At 41.4% G+C, this 15476-nt stretch overlaps 1 protein-coding gene across 1 annotated transcript in view; it reads left to right on the forward strand.

Moving 5' to 3' along the window:
* The first annotated feature begins 2882 nt into the window (after window positions 1-2882).
* Window positions 2883-15476, forward strand: part of MARCHF9 (membrane associated ring-CH-type finger 9) — a 213829-nt gene continuing 201235 nt past the window's right edge. The window contains exons 1-2 of the mRNA XM_063427761.1: window positions 2883-3126; window positions 3355-4675. Of these exons, the coding sequence (XP_063283831.1) occupies window positions 4352-4675 (324 nt within the window). The 5' untranslated portion in view covers window positions 2883-3126; window positions 3355-4351. The remainder of the gene's footprint in view (window positions 3127-3354; window positions 4676-15476) is intronic.

Here is a 15476-nt window from a genome sequence, read left to right on the forward strand (position 1 = left end):
ATGTGTGTTTGTCAGTGAGTGTGTGAGTGTGTATATGTTTGTCTGTGAGAATGTATGTGTGCTTGTCAGTGAGAGTGTATATGTGTTTGTATGCGTGTCTATCAAAGAGTGTGTTTGTCAGTGTGTGTATATGTGTGTCAAAGTTTGTGTATGTGTTACTGTGTGTATCTAAATGTGTGTGTGTATGTCAGTATGTGTGTACTGGTGTATGTGTGTGTGTGTGTGTGTGTGTGTATATGCCAGTGTGTATCTGTGTGTCAAGGTGTGTATCTTTATGTCTGTGTGTGTATGTGTCAATGTTTATATATGTGTGTCTGTGTGTTAATTTGTTTATGTATGTATGTACGTGGCATACGTACAGTAATAATATGTGCATACATCCCAGCAATCAAACACTTATATATGCATACATCCCAGCAATCATACACCAACACAATATGCAAACACAAACATTACATACAAAAAACCCTGGATTTAAATTTATCACTCAAACACTAATACTACACACAAATGTACATCCACATTTAAAAGCTAACACTACATCCACCCCTGCACGCAAACATTACATACAAACACACCTCTGGATCAAAATGCTAGCATTACATACAAACACCAATTGTACACACAAAAGCATACATGCTCCTAAATACTACTATCTGCGCTACGGCGCCAATACATTTTTGAGGTTCCACGTTGTTAGCGCATTATGTCAAAGGGTTCCACGGGAAAAAATTATTGGGAACCACTGGGCTAGGGTAATTAAAAGTTAAAAATTTAAAAAGTGTCCATTTTTTGCTACATGTGAGCTTCAGGAATCAGTTCAACAGTGATAGGATGGGAAATGGAATGCACCTCTATTGGCACCTGCAAACCAGCAAAGAAGTTGCACATATCCCCTCAAGACTGTAGCACTGCTGTGTTGTTGACAGAGGGTTTGACATTCACCATGGGGCAGGTGTCCTGCCCAATCCTATTTTATATCTGGTATGTTTCATTCCTCTATAAACCAGCTGTGTCTGCTTTGTTTCTGTCTGTCATGTTTTTGATTTACAATTTACTCAATGTATCACAAGCAGCAGAACGTTGACACAATAAACATAAACCATTTGAAATTGTTTCTACTATTAACCCTGAGATCAATGTTCACGTGTGCTCATTCTATTAACTATTTTTCACTTTTTTTTTTTTTTGACAATCGTTATTTTCTAAATCTATGCAGATTTGACTGAGAAACATACTTGAGTCATTGGAGACAGCCAATAAAATAAACATAGTGAAAGAGAACAGTTAAATAGTTGACCCTTAGAATTAAACATTTCGGCCTCGAATTTCCTCAGCAGCGAGTGATCTGATTTTCAGATTTTTCAGTTAACAACTGCCAGTAACACAGGCCTCTAGTCAGTGATACATTTAACTATTTTTATACTTTCTAATATGGAAATATAGGACTCCCATGTCACTTTACTTATTTTAATATAAAATGAAAAATATTCCATATTTATATTTTGTACACCATATGTTTACAATCTTTTTTTTCCAAAATACTATTTAACTAGATGTCTCTTGGTTTCAATCCATCAAAATGTTGTGTGTTTAAAGGGACACTCCACTGCTCAAATACAAAAATAATATATAAAAACATTGTTTAGTAGATATTCCACAAATAAAAACTTGCATGCATTTAATTATGCATTTTTCCACTGGGGTACATATGACAACAGTTTGCAAAACCTGCAGTTCTCTTGTCTGCTGCCTTTGCAAGCCCTCTCCTTCTAACCCCGCCCAGACTTTCTGTGGCTGTCCAATCACAGACTTCCCAATGCAGCTCAATGAGAAGTCTTTGCAAGGCAGGCGCTCTGGGCAATTGCTGCCTCCTGAGTTCAGTGCAAATAAGCTAACGAAACCAGGAAGTAACAGACCTGTAGTCTGAAGAACGCCATTGGGGAATTGCCAAACTCATTCATAAAAGGGTCAGTTTCTATTGAAATCTACACTTTTTCCAAAATGAAAAAAAAAGTAGGACTCAGTTCGCACACATAAAGTTTTTCAGCAAGCTAAAGTGCTTTTAGGGGTCTTGAGTGACCCTTGAATCTGTTTTCTATAATAAATAAATTGCAGATAAAAACAAAAAAACAAACAAACAAACACTAGTTTCCATTTGATTCTGCAGCAAAAACCCAACTGTTATTTTTTTCAAAAATTAATTTTGTAATGTATAATAACTATTTTCTGGGGGAAAAAAATAATAAACAGATAAATACTGAAAATGCTAACACTAATTGTAAAATGTGTGTTTGTATAAAGAGTTTTGAAAGTTGTTGCTTTCACTCTTGCCCAATTTGCCTGTGCAACCTTGCCATAAATTGTAATAAAGGGGATAACTTTATAAATAAATTTTACTTGTAAAAATGCTTTACTGATATTTTATCTCACATGCACAAATTCATACATATACAGCATATATGTGCAATATTTATATGTTGTGGAATCAGACTCCCACTATCCTGAGAAAATCCTCAGGCTTATACCTAGAGACTGTGTTCTATAAATACTTAATATTTCCTCATCCTGCAGACTGCACATCATTTCCTAGATGAAGCTAGCAATCCCTGGCATTGCAGTCTCTGGAGAATACAACTCCCATTATCCTTAACCAACCATAGTCTAGCTAGGTATCATGGGAGTTGCCATGTAAAGGTTTCCAGTATTGCCAATGGTTGCTTACGATGCTCCCAACCCTGCATTCTTTCAGTGGTACCACACATGGGGTCCATAGACAGCCCTAAAACCAGTGGTGCTGGTCACTTTCACATCTCCCGCCCCACTCCCACGTGAATATAACACGTCAGGTCCCTTTAGATCTTCACCCAGCTGCGGATGCGCAGCACAAACCAGGATCACATCCCAGCCCCATCACACAAAAAACATACACTCTACAAATAAAAAAAATAAATGTTTTATTTAACATGCCATACCGGAAGAAGAAGCCATATTTATCCAGCCCTCCGTTCGTAGCCATCCATATCTGCCAGTGCTGAATGCAATACAAACAGACACAGCTATGTATACTGTATCTATCTCCTGTGCTTAAAGGATGCATCTCCTGGACCCTACACGCCATGAATGGTAAGCACCTTTTAATCAACGTTCTATGCATGCACGTGAAATCCATCTGGATACATCTGTAGCAATATAGTTAGAATATAGAATCAGCTGATGTGAAATAGCATCGTCTCTTTTTTTTTTTTTCTCTTAGTAAAGGTAGCGCCGGTGTTTAGATTGCATTATTTGCTGTGGGATCTGCTTTATTTAATATATATTTATATCTTTTTTTTTTTTTTTTTTGTATTGCAGGGAGGTGGTGTCCCAGCAGGTTCTATGTGTTCTATGTGTAGACTGCTGGCAATGCAGGATTCTTGGATAGACCTGGATGGATGGGAAGACAGTGCAGGCTGGGGATGCTGAGAGCTGAGACAAAAGGAGGAAGAGCCTTGTGTGTTTCAAGCCAAGGAAAGAAAGAGGAATCAAGGGGGAGGGAAGACATAGGATACAACGACTGGAGGAAAAGCATCTCCTTATCCAGATCTTTGCCTTTTTTAATACATTGGATTATCAACAAAAGAAATCTCTTTTTTTAATATATTGATTTCTGTTTTTGTTTTGTTTTTAATATATCATTAATTTTGGTTTATAGGAGTGGAGTGTCTGCTGATTTTTCAGAATTGCATTTGATTTTTTTTTTTTATTTACTTGTCACCTGGGGGCATGATAGGCTGCACTCTTCCCATGATAGGATAGGCAGAGAGATCTCATTATTCCAGGCAACAAGGTTTCTGCTCCTTCCTGCATCCATGATAATTGCTTTCTCGTGTATTCATTTGTTTTTAACCCCTGCTGTCCCAGTACATTCCCTCTGGATTGCAAACAGCAGATCACTGTACACACCTTTATGGTCTGCATCCCTTCTAGGCCTTAAGATTGGAGGTCTATTTATCCCACTTGACCCTTTACTATGCAAATAAAAATGCATGTGGTGTTATATAATGTACCTAAACCCCATTTAAGACCCTGGCATTTTCCCTTCATATAGCTTGAATTTGCCGTCCATAACGTAGAAGGGTTTTGAGTGCGCCTTACTGCTTTATCACCAGACCCTTTAGAGACACCATATTAATTTGCACTCCACTAACCCCATGCAGTGCAGTCCTCTTTTTGGCACACGGGAGCACACGAGGTTGACAAACAGTTTGCTGTCACTGGGTCACCTGGGACCTGAGTCCATGCCTCTGCTTTTGGGATCTGCCTTCCTGTGCACTGGATCCCACCGGACCTCTGGAACCCTGGCCGGTGAATGATGTTCAAGTACCGGCTCCGTATGTTCTTCAATGAACTGAAGGTTCTGGTGCTGACCCGATCCGGTCGAAGTGAGCCGGAGCGGGGCCAGGCAATGCGTGGTTTAGGGGTGGGGGGCTGTGGTTGGCCGCCCTTTGCGGACTGCTCCTCCAGAGATGACGAGGAGGAATATTATGGGGCTGACCCCAGAACCCGGAACTTGGGGTTAGAAGAGAAGGACGGGAGGATTGGGGCTGCGCTGGACGCCGTGTCCCTTGGGAGCAGCATTGATAGTGGCATGAGGACCCCACAGTGCAGAATCTGCTTCCAGGGTCCAGAACAGGTGAGGTGGTCCTGTTCATCAGAGCATGCCTTTATTACCTGTGGTCATCTTTATGTGCATTGTAGTGTCTAACACAGAGAAGTCACTTGAGGTAAAGGGTCTGAGGAACAATGTCTAGTCAAGAGCCTCACATTATGCTATGTGCCACTTGCGGTTATGTGTGTAGGAGCTCATCAGTGCTTGCAGTTTTTTGCCATATAATTCAATCCTATGTGGCGGGTCCTTTAGGGAAGTGACCTGACTCAACTGTAGGGAGTATGTATAATTCTGCCAGTAGACATATTTAGATTCTACTCGTCTGTGAACTACATTAGAATATTAAATATTTAATCTCAGACTATTCTCTTCTGCGATATCTTTGTCTCAGCTAATTCCAATATTTTTAAGAAGGGGCTAAAAGTGAATTATTTTTGTTGTATTGTCTTAATTATATGAATATGGATTAATCAGGGTGTGCTGAGATCCTTGCATGAGCTGTGTTCATGGGAATATGCAAGAGGAGTTACATAGAATGATGGACTGAACACATTAAAATATAGTCTAAAAAATAACTGAGTGATAGGACAATGAAACATGTCTCTGTGGTTTTCTTTTTTTTAATGTATTAGCTGATTTCCAGATGTGTCAAATTATATATTTGAAGTTACTTAGTAGAAACAAAAAACTACAATTAGATTTTTGAGCGAAATCCCATGAAGATCCATTGGCTGTGTTTTTGCCCAAACAGCATTAGCAAGTTAGTAGAATAAACAAAGCTTAGCAATGGAAGGCAATTATACTTACAGCACAATTTTGTAGTATAGTATTTCTACTAGGTACAAGAGTCAACTTAACATCATATGTGATAAATAAGATTCTTATGTCACATTAAATCTTAGACAAACATATGTCGGTGATGAGGATAGATCAGGGTAAAACATTGTTAAAGAAATCTAGAAAGAGTGGAAAACTCATTGATAAAAGACATAGTGCTATTAATAACATAACACCCATCATATCGAATGCTAAGCAGTTATATCATGGTAGAGACAGTGGCCACCACCACAGCACCAATAAAACTGCTTGTATGCAAATAAAAAACATATGTTTCAATACAATATGTTAGCATATTTCTTAGCTGGTATAGTACTCTGTGCCTGATTCCTGGTGCATCATGGTACAGAGGGTAGGGAATCAGCCAATGCCTGTGCTGTAGAAGGATTCTTGCTACGGTGGCACAGTTGTAGTGGCAAGGTGCTGCCCGTATCGTATCAGGGTTCCGACCCCCCCAGCTCCAAACCTCTTCAGAAACTCTGGCACAATGTCCACTGACCCTGATTTGCAGGGCATTGTCCCAGGAGGCATCCTGGTGTGGGAACACCCAGGTGCATGGTTGGTGCCTAGGGGAAGACCCCATCTGGGTCGCCAGCCAAGAAAAGGAGGAAGAGACCCCAATATCAACAGGCATTGCATGCTTATCTGCCGAGGGGATTTGTACAGCCCATGCCTGTATCAGTACCCAGAATTCCTCACAGATTCGGTGAAATGTCCTTCATTCAGCTTGGTGATTGATCTGCTCCTGACTTCTGGAAGCATTCAAGGTCTGTTGCCAACTTGATGTCAGGCCCACGGTCTAGTTTCAGGTAAGTGCCAAGCACCATGGTGGTATGGACAAGGACCCCCACTGGCCTAGAGGAGGGAGATACAGGACCAGTCACCCAGTACAGCAAGTGTACTCGGTCGAGGAGGTCGGCTGCACCTCTCTGCCGAGACAACGCTACGCCGCGGTTACAGAAGACCAGATCTCCAGCACAGCTTGTCCCAGAGGAGCACCATTGGGTGCCCTCCAGCTTTCAGGTACAAAGGTGCCACTGTTGGAGGAGAATAGTAAGCAAGTAGTGCCCAAATTATAAGCTTTATGTCGAGATATACGAGGAGCTTGTCTGCCATGCGTCTGCTCAGGATTGCAGCAAAGTACCCGTCCCCTCCTCTTAATTTAAAACTATGTTTATTTACTGCCTATATTTATAATATATTTTATTCTAAAAAAATAAAATTAAGGGTAGAATTACACAAATGTATACTGGAACTGACCACCTTCATATTGGGTTTCTGTTAATTAATAGTTATACATTTTCCTTTTTACTGCCATTAAACATAGAGGATAAGGAGAAGTCAAATAAATGTTTCTGTTCTCCTTATTTGCATCGTGTGCCTTGTCTGTCCCTGGATTCAACTGGACTAAGATGCAATTGGCTAAATCTTTAATATAAATGTAAGAAAAAAGGGAGCATTCCATGAAAAAGGTTAACACAAGCTATACTGTAGGTCAGAGGTGCCCAAAAGGTAAATTCCTAGATGTAGAACTATAACACATATGATGCTTTGCGTGTATTTAGTTGCAAGTTGGAAGCTGTAGTTTTAAAATATTTGGGGATCTACCTTCTGGGCACCCCGGCTAGGTGATTTTCAGTGTTTTATTCAATGGTACAATTTCCAGAGTAGTGGGCGCTCCACTGTAAGATATAGAAAACATAATTGGTTTGTTTTTTTCAAAATTCTTCAATCGTTAGGAAGTATTCCAAGATACATTTCTAAAAGCTTTTTCAGGTATAATTTAACTGTCGAACATTATTGGTCCAAACGTTCATGTAATATGAAGCAGGATTTTTACAGATGTTGTCTTTTTCAGTAAGCAACATCTATGGAGAGAGATCAAAAATAAACATCAACAGGGATAGATGTAATCCTGTATTTTAGGATTTACACCGAGACCTAAAAGTGTGGACTCTTATGGATGTCTCTTATCGGAAATATTTATGTCAAGGATTTCTTATTTTTGGCAGAGTGGATATTTTTTATAGTATCTCATCTGAAGATTTGTTGACTGCTTGTGGTCTGTAGGTCTCCGTTTATCAAAATATAGTAAACTATCAGTTTTCGGCTTGTGTTTATGTAAATGCATACAACTAATGTTCATCTTAAAATATTTATATCTGTGTACTTATTGAGAAGTTCTAGATTGGGATGATTTTCTTTATATGCAATGCAGCCTTATATCTTGCTGCTGATTAAAAGCAGAGGGAGGTACATGGGACTGGCTGGCTGCTTGAGACTAGTAACAGGGTGGAGATGGGCATGGGCGTGCGCCTCCAACCCAGCATTAAATAGGTTAATTTGTAACCATTTTATTCTTGATCCTTGCTCTCAATATTCTAGGAGGCTCAGTATCTGGGGCAGATATGGCTGCCAATCTATGATGAATATGTAGGTGCCCCAGGACATATTTGCAGGTAACCACTGTACTGCTCACAATTATGTTATAGCTATTGAGTTGGAGAGAGTATGTTCCTTTTATTCATGTGAATTTATCGATCAAAGGTCCCTCCTACTGTCCTGGCCAAATTGACTGATGATTCTCAGACTCATACGCACGTGTGGAGTGTAAAGTGGAGTATGAATGGAGTCATGTTCTGTGACTTAGACTTTGCAGACTCCAGTGACTGAAACTGACTGCCAGGGGCGGATACAGAACCTAATCTTGGGAGGGGCACCGGTAGATTACTTAAAGAAACAATCCAGGCACAATAATCACTATAGCTCTCTGTGGTGGTTATGGTGCCAAGAGTGCCATGATGCCCTCCCAGGGAATAGGGACAGTAGTGTGTGTGTGAGGGGTGCAGTGTGTGTGGAATGCAGTGTGTGTGTGTAAGGGGTGCAGTGTGTGTGTGTATAGGGGTGCATTGCGTGTGTGAGGGATGCAGTATATGTATGGGGGCAAGACGGATGTAGTGTGTGTGTGGGGGCAGTGTGTGTATTGGGGAAGTGTGTGTGTATATGTGAGGGGTGCAGTAAGTGTATGGGGCAGGAGTGTAGGGTGTAGTGTGTGTGTATAGGTGGCAGTGTGTATTGGAAGGCAATATGTGTGTATATTTTTGTGCAGAGTGTGTGTATTTGGGTGCAGTGTGTGCGTGAGGGGGCAGTGTGTGTCTGTGTATTGGGGCAGTGTGTTTGTATATGTATTGGAGCAGTGTGTGTGAGTATTGGGGGGCAGTGTTGTGTGTGTATTGGGGAGCAGTGTGCGTATTTAGGGAGGGCGTGTGTGTATTGGGGCAGTGTGTGTGTATTGGGGGCAGTGTGTTTCTGTATATATTGGGGGGTAGTTCTGTGTGTGTATTGGGGTAGTGCTGAGAGTGTATTGGGGCAGTGTGTGTGAGAGTATTGGGGGGCAGTGTTGTGTGTGTATTGGGGAGCAGTGTGTGTGTGTGTTGGGGCAGAGTGTGTGTGTATATATATTGGGGGTAGTTCTGTGTGTGTATTGGGGTAGTGCTGAGAGTGTATTGGGGGCAGTGTGTGTGAGAGTATTGGGGGGCAATGTTGTGTGTGTATTGGGGAGCAGTGTGTGTGTGTGTTGGGGCAGAGTGTGTGCGTATTGGGGCAGTTTGTGTGTGTGTTTTGGGGGCAGTGTGTGTGAGTGTTGGGGGCAGTGTTGTGTGTGTATTAGGGAGCAGTATGTGTATTGGGGCAGTGTGTGTGTCTGTGTGTATATTGGGGCAGTGAAAGTAGGGGGCAGTGTGTGTGTGTGTATTGGGGGCAGTGTGTGTGTATATTAGGGAGAGTGTGTGTGTGTGTGTGTGTATTGGGGCAATGTGTGTGTGTATTTGGGGGCAGTGTGTGTATTGGGGGCAGTGTGTGTGTATATTGGGGAGCAGTGTGTGTCTGTGTATTGGGGCAGTGTGTGTGTGTTTATTGGGGAGCAGTGTGTGTTTGTGTATTGGGGAGCAGTCAGTGTGTGTGTATTGGGGGCAGTTTGTGTGTGTATTTGGTTGCAGTGTGTGTGTATTTGGGTGCAGTGTGTGTGTATTCAGGTGCAGTGTGTGTGTATTGGGGCAGTGTGGGTGTGAGGGGGCAGTGTGTGTGTATTGGGGCAGTGTGTTTGTATATGTATCGGGGCAGTGCTGTGTGTGTATTGGGGGCAGTGTGTTTTTAGGGAGGGTGTGTGTGTATTGGAGGCAGTGTGTGTGTGTATATTGGGGGCAGTGTGTGTGTGTGTGTGTGTATTTAGGGAGAGTGTGTGTATTGGGGCAGTGTTGTGTGTGTATTGGGGAGCAGCGTGTGTATTGGGGAGCAGTGTGTGTGTGTATTTAGGGAGAGCGTGTGTGTATTGGGGGCAGTGTGTGTGTGTGAGTATTGGGGGCAGTGTTGTGTGTGTATTAAAGTGCAGTGTGTGTATAGGGGAGCAGTGTGTGTGTGTTGGGACAGTGTGTGTGTATTGGGGGCAGTGTGTGTGTGTGTGTATTGGGAGGCAGTGTGTGTGTGTGTGTATTTAGGGAAGGTGTGTGTGTATTGGGGGCAGTGTGTGTGTATTTCGGAATGGTGTGTGTGTTTTGGGGAAGTGTGTGTGTGTATTTTGGAGCAGTGTGTGTTTTGGGGGCAGTGTGTGTGTATTGAGGAGCAGTGTGTGTGTCTGTGTATTGGTTAGCAGTGTGTGTGTGTGTATTGGGGAGCAGTGTGTGTGTATTAGGGGCAGTAGATGTATATTAGGGGGCAGTGTGTGTGTGTTTTGGGGGGCCGTGTGTGTGTGTTTTGGGGAGCAGTGTGTGTGTGTATTGTGGAGCAGTGTGTGTGTATTTGGGGGCACTGTGTGTGTATGGAGGGCAGTGTGTATTGGGGAGCAGTGTGTGTGTCTGTGTCTTGGTTAGCAGTGTGTGTGTGTGTGTGTGTGTGTGTGTGTGTATTGGGGGCAGTGAGTGTGTGTATTGGGGACAGTGTGTGTATTGGGGGCATATATAGGTGTATATTCGGAGGCAGTTTGTGTGTATTGAGGGCATTGTGTGTCTGTGCGTGCATTTAGGGAGGGTGTTTGTGTATTGGGGGCAGTGTGTTTGTATCTTGAGGAGCAGTGTGTGTATATATTGGGGAGCAGTGTGTGTGTATTGGGACAGTGTGTGTGTATTGGGGGCAGTGTGTGTATATTGGGGGCAGTGTGTGTGTGTGTGTGTGTATTGAGGGCAGTGTGTGTGTGTGTTTATTGGGGCAGTGTGTGTATATTGGGGGGCAGTGTGTGTGTATTGGGGACAGTGTGTGTGTATTGGGGGGCTGTGTGTGTGTGTGTGTATTTAGGGAGGGTGTGTTTATTGGGGGGCAGTGCGTGTGTGTATATTGGGGTGCAGTGTGTGTGTTTGTATTGGGGCAGTGTGTGTGTGTATTGGGGCGCAGTGTGTGTGTGTGTATTGGGGGAAGGTTGTGTGTGGGGAGTTATTGAGGATTGGTGGGTAGATAAATAAATTTATACGTTATTTTTAAAAAAAAATTACAATAAATATTTTTTTAAATACCCCTTCTTACCTTTGCTGAGGGAGGGGGGAAATTTCCTGCAATCCCTGGTGGTCCGGTGGAGAATGCCTGGTGGTCCTAGTGATGAAAGTGAACTCTAGCCTGCAGCTCCCGAGACTAGAGTTCACTTACGCGAGAACCGGCTCTGTGCTAGCGAGAGGAGGACCCAGAGGAGCTGCAGGCTGAACTCTCGGGTCCTCTCTTCCTCCCCTGCTGGCTGCGGTAAAATGTCTGCGGACCGATGAGGTAGATCTCTCAGCAAACAGCAGACGCTGGGGCAACAGATGAGGAGGATACTTTTAACAGGCACAGTAGGCACCCCCAACAGGCAAGCACCTGTTGCCTAATGAGAAATCCATCCCATGTGAAAATAGGATGGAGGCTCACATGTTATAGACAGTTGTAAATAACTTTGCATGCTTTGAAAATGTGACGTGTGTGGGTGTAAATATCTGTGCTTGTGTATGGAAGTGTCTGTGGGAAGTATAAGGGTGCATGTGGGTGAGACAAAATATTATGAAGATTGTAAGTATGGTATAAGTAATCCCTATATATAGTAATAACTGTGACATACTTAGTGCACCTCTCCCTTACCAGGCAATGTATGCAAACATAAACACTGTTAAAAACTAGAGTGCTTAAAATAGGAACACTGATAACATTGGCAGGGCTCAACATTTCTATTTGCACACTAGTCATTAATGGGTGAAAATCCAGCCCTGATAAGTAGTAAGTCACCCCTTGGGTACTCTCCAGGTTGGTAGTGGCAAGTAAGCTTTGGGCCTGTCTAGTAGCGTAGGACTTGAAATTTGGATCCCTGATTATTGTAAATAATCAACTGAAAACAGTCTGAATCATTGTACAGATTTTCTTTTTTCCTTCCTATACATCATATTGTAATAAGTATTATTTTCTTAAAGGAATACTATAGTGTTAGGAAAACAAAAATGTATTCCTAACACTATAGTGCCCTCGGCCACCCCTTTCCTCGAGGCCCTCTCCCGGCTGCAAGTAAAGGGTTAAAAACCCTTTTTTCACTTAGCCTTTTGTCAGACTCCTGGGCGCTGGGTCCGACTCCTCCTCCATCGATGTCACAGTGATTCCGTAACCTAATGCGCATGCGTTGCAAGTGCAGCACTAGGCCTTCCCCATAGGAAATCAGTGCTTCTGCATTCCTGTGGGGTTTTTGAAGACACTGGAAGTCCTCATGCAAAGTGTGAGGACATCCAGTGTCGTGTCTCGGTGTCAAACACTGTGAAAGTGTAGGAGCTGCCTCTACTGGCCAAGTCGCCTCTGGGAGATTGCCACAAGAGGCAGGCATCTAACTTGGGGAATAATATCATTTGTTTACTATAAAGATTTATTTTTTTTAAATGTATTAAATTAAAACAGATTTGTTTTATATAGACTAGCCATGCAGTCTGTATATGTTGGGATGGGTTAGCATATGTATAAAATATTTCATATAAAATAATGAAAGGAAAGGAGGTCAGGTGACTGTGTAAGTAGTTTCTTCCCGTGGCAAAAGGTGTCATCTCTCCATAACTGATAGCACAATCACATTTTAAGGCAATCAATGTCATTTTGCTGAAGCAATCTGTAAAAGTGTTGATATCCAAGGGTGAGTAAATAAAATGACTAATGGTAAATACACTGGCTAATTCAATATGTGCGTGAGGGAAAATGCTCACTGCAAAGTGCAAAACATGCGTTTAGCAAACAGGTGTGGAACATAGAGGCTAGAGTCTACTTTGTTCACAGCAACAATAGAGCAACATGTGGGGCTTGTGAGGCATTGTTGTATCCGGGTTCCGTTTAGACAAGCAATAAATGGAACAGTGGGAAAAGCCTTTGGTTCTACGGAATGTTGTTTTGGCAAAAGAAAGATCGAAGAACTAATGTCACTTTATTGATCACTGGTGAGATCTCACTTTGAAAAATCTCTGTTCTGCCTTGTGAAGACCCCAAAGATTGAACCATGATGAGAACCCGGTGGGTTTTTCTGGTTTATTCATATTCATCCCATTATAAGATAAGACTACATCTCCAGAACGCTATTATTAATTTATTCGAAATTCATGGCTCCGTAAAATGTATGAGTAGATATTTAGAGAGTTTTATATATGTAGCTTCTAACCTGAGGCTGCTCTAGGAATCTGAATGATATAATTGGAGGTTTGAATTTTACTCACATTCATTGTTTAATGAAATGGTCCAGCAATGACCCCTGTTTCAAGTCAATGCTAAATGTGCCTTTGCCACATCAATATTAATTAATTTTATTCCATCAGTAAAAAGAGAAAGTTATCTGAAACGTGATTTTATACGGCAGCAAAATAAAAGTCACTCTTTTTTTTTACCTATACAAAAACTTTTACAGCTGAGTTACTAAAGAATGTGGGTTAGTGAATTACCCAGTACGCTTACTGTGTCCATATTATTTACACATATTGAAAAGTGTAAAAAGATGTACGCCGTATGATTGCCATAATAACTGCACTCATCCTCCCAATACAGGGACATTAAAGAAATAGAATCTAAGCAATTCAAAGCTGACCTTATCGGTCTTCCAGAATCACTATCGGATTTTTATTCATAAAACCTGTATTTATTTATTTTACTAGTGCCTGGGGTCTAACTGATGTATGTTTATTTGATGTTGTGTTCCAGTGCCACCAGCTCAAAACTAAACTTGAAAGCTTAATATTTGTATGCATATATTCAGTACCTGTGTAACCCTTAATAATAATAATACTAATAATAATTATTATAAGAATGCGTTTAGACAGGAAACATACATTTAGCTTGTCCTTGCGTATAGATAAAATAAGATGTTTTTATTCCCCTATTTTATTGTACTTATTGAATAAGCAGTCAAGATCAAAGTACTTGGATGACTAACAAGGATGTAAGATGCATGCTCTAAAACACAATACATGGATTTCTGAGTGATGGACTTAGCATATACACTTATTCTATACAATAGGTTAATATTTGGTGGGATGTAGGCATTAAAAAGTGATAGGAACACTCCAAGCACAATACCCACTACAACTTACTGAAGTGGTTTTGGTGCCAGGAGAGCCCTGGAGCCCCCCATTGTAAGTAATCAAGCCATTTGCCAACGGTTTGACTTTTAACCAGGTGTCTGCTAGTGCTGCTCCTCACCTCCACTACCATTGCCAGAAATTCCTAATTTGGAACTTTCACTCGCTCTCCTGAGGGCTTAGCTCATTGGCTGAGAGCGTCAGTGAGGTGAGACTCCTTACAATAGGAGAGCGCCAGAGCACTAGAGACACTGTAACCCCTACAGCGAGCTGTAATGGTTTTGTTGCTTGGAGCGTTCATTCAGTCTCTCAATAGTGTTATAATAACACATTTTTTATAAAACAAACAAAATGAAAATGCTATGAAACACTATAAACTAAACTACCGTTACACAGTCCAAAACACGTTTCACCTCACACGCATTTTCGCAATTCTCAAATGTTGAATGACAATTGACAACATAAAGAAACAAGTACATATTTGGGAGGCGGTTTTTTATATATTTTTTGGAAAGCTCTCTGCTTTTACTTTATGTTTTGCGAGCTAGGGCGCATTCTACTGATTTTTACAGAAATACAAGTAACTCACTTCGGGTATCAAATAAGTAACAATTATTGGCTTTAACGACATTGGTGCCTGCTCACAGGTCAATTTCCCAAGCAATTCTCTATTTTAATACCAGTCTCCTTTTACTATGCTTTCATTTTATGCCTGCACCGCACTCTCACATAAAATAAGCGTGCTTTGTCTTGCTTACCTTTATATTAGTCTTCTAATATCTTACTTTTCGTTTAATGTTAATCTCTTTCACAAATATCGTTACACCATCACAGCTATCTTAATTCGTGAGCTGGGACCCGAAACTGGGTCTCCACACTATCTCGTGTTTAGAACAGGCACAATAAATTAATTCTAGTAATAGCACTCCCACCCTGTGCAAGCCTTTCGGAGACTGAGAAGTGTCAAATAATTGTGTTTGTAGAGTTAATTTTGCTGTGTATTACATTACAGTTGAAGAGTGAGTCACTGAACTACTTTTCTAAGAATGGATCACCAAGCTGGTGTCATGTGTGTAATTTGCTTTCCTGTGTAAAAAATAAAAATGAAAGCAGTGTTTTGCTATCCTTCTGCCCTTCCCTGCTGTAATGTCAGTCCTATAGCTTAATTTGTCCACTGTGTCATACTATGCACCAAAGTAGAGGAAACTGTTCTCTCTGGTCCATGTTTAGGTCTTTAAGGGCACTTTTATGTGTGTCTAGCTTGTAAAGATTAACGTTTGTCATGATTATCTCTGTATATACCTGTAGACCAGGCCATGCCAATGTTTCTCACATGTTTTGTACGTTTGTTTTTTGGCCCCCCTGACACTTTAGAGCAGTTGGAGAGCATTTCAGACTTTTAAGGCCCACACTATCTACACCAAGCATGTCAAACTCAA

The sequence above is a fragment of the Pelobates fuscus genome, chromosome 1 (genome assembly GCF_036172605.1).
Source record: "Pelobates fuscus isolate aPelFus1 chromosome 1, aPelFus1.pri, whole genome shotgun sequence".
NCBI lineage: Eukaryota > Metazoa > Chordata > Amphibia > Anura > Pelobatidae > Pelobates > Pelobates fuscus.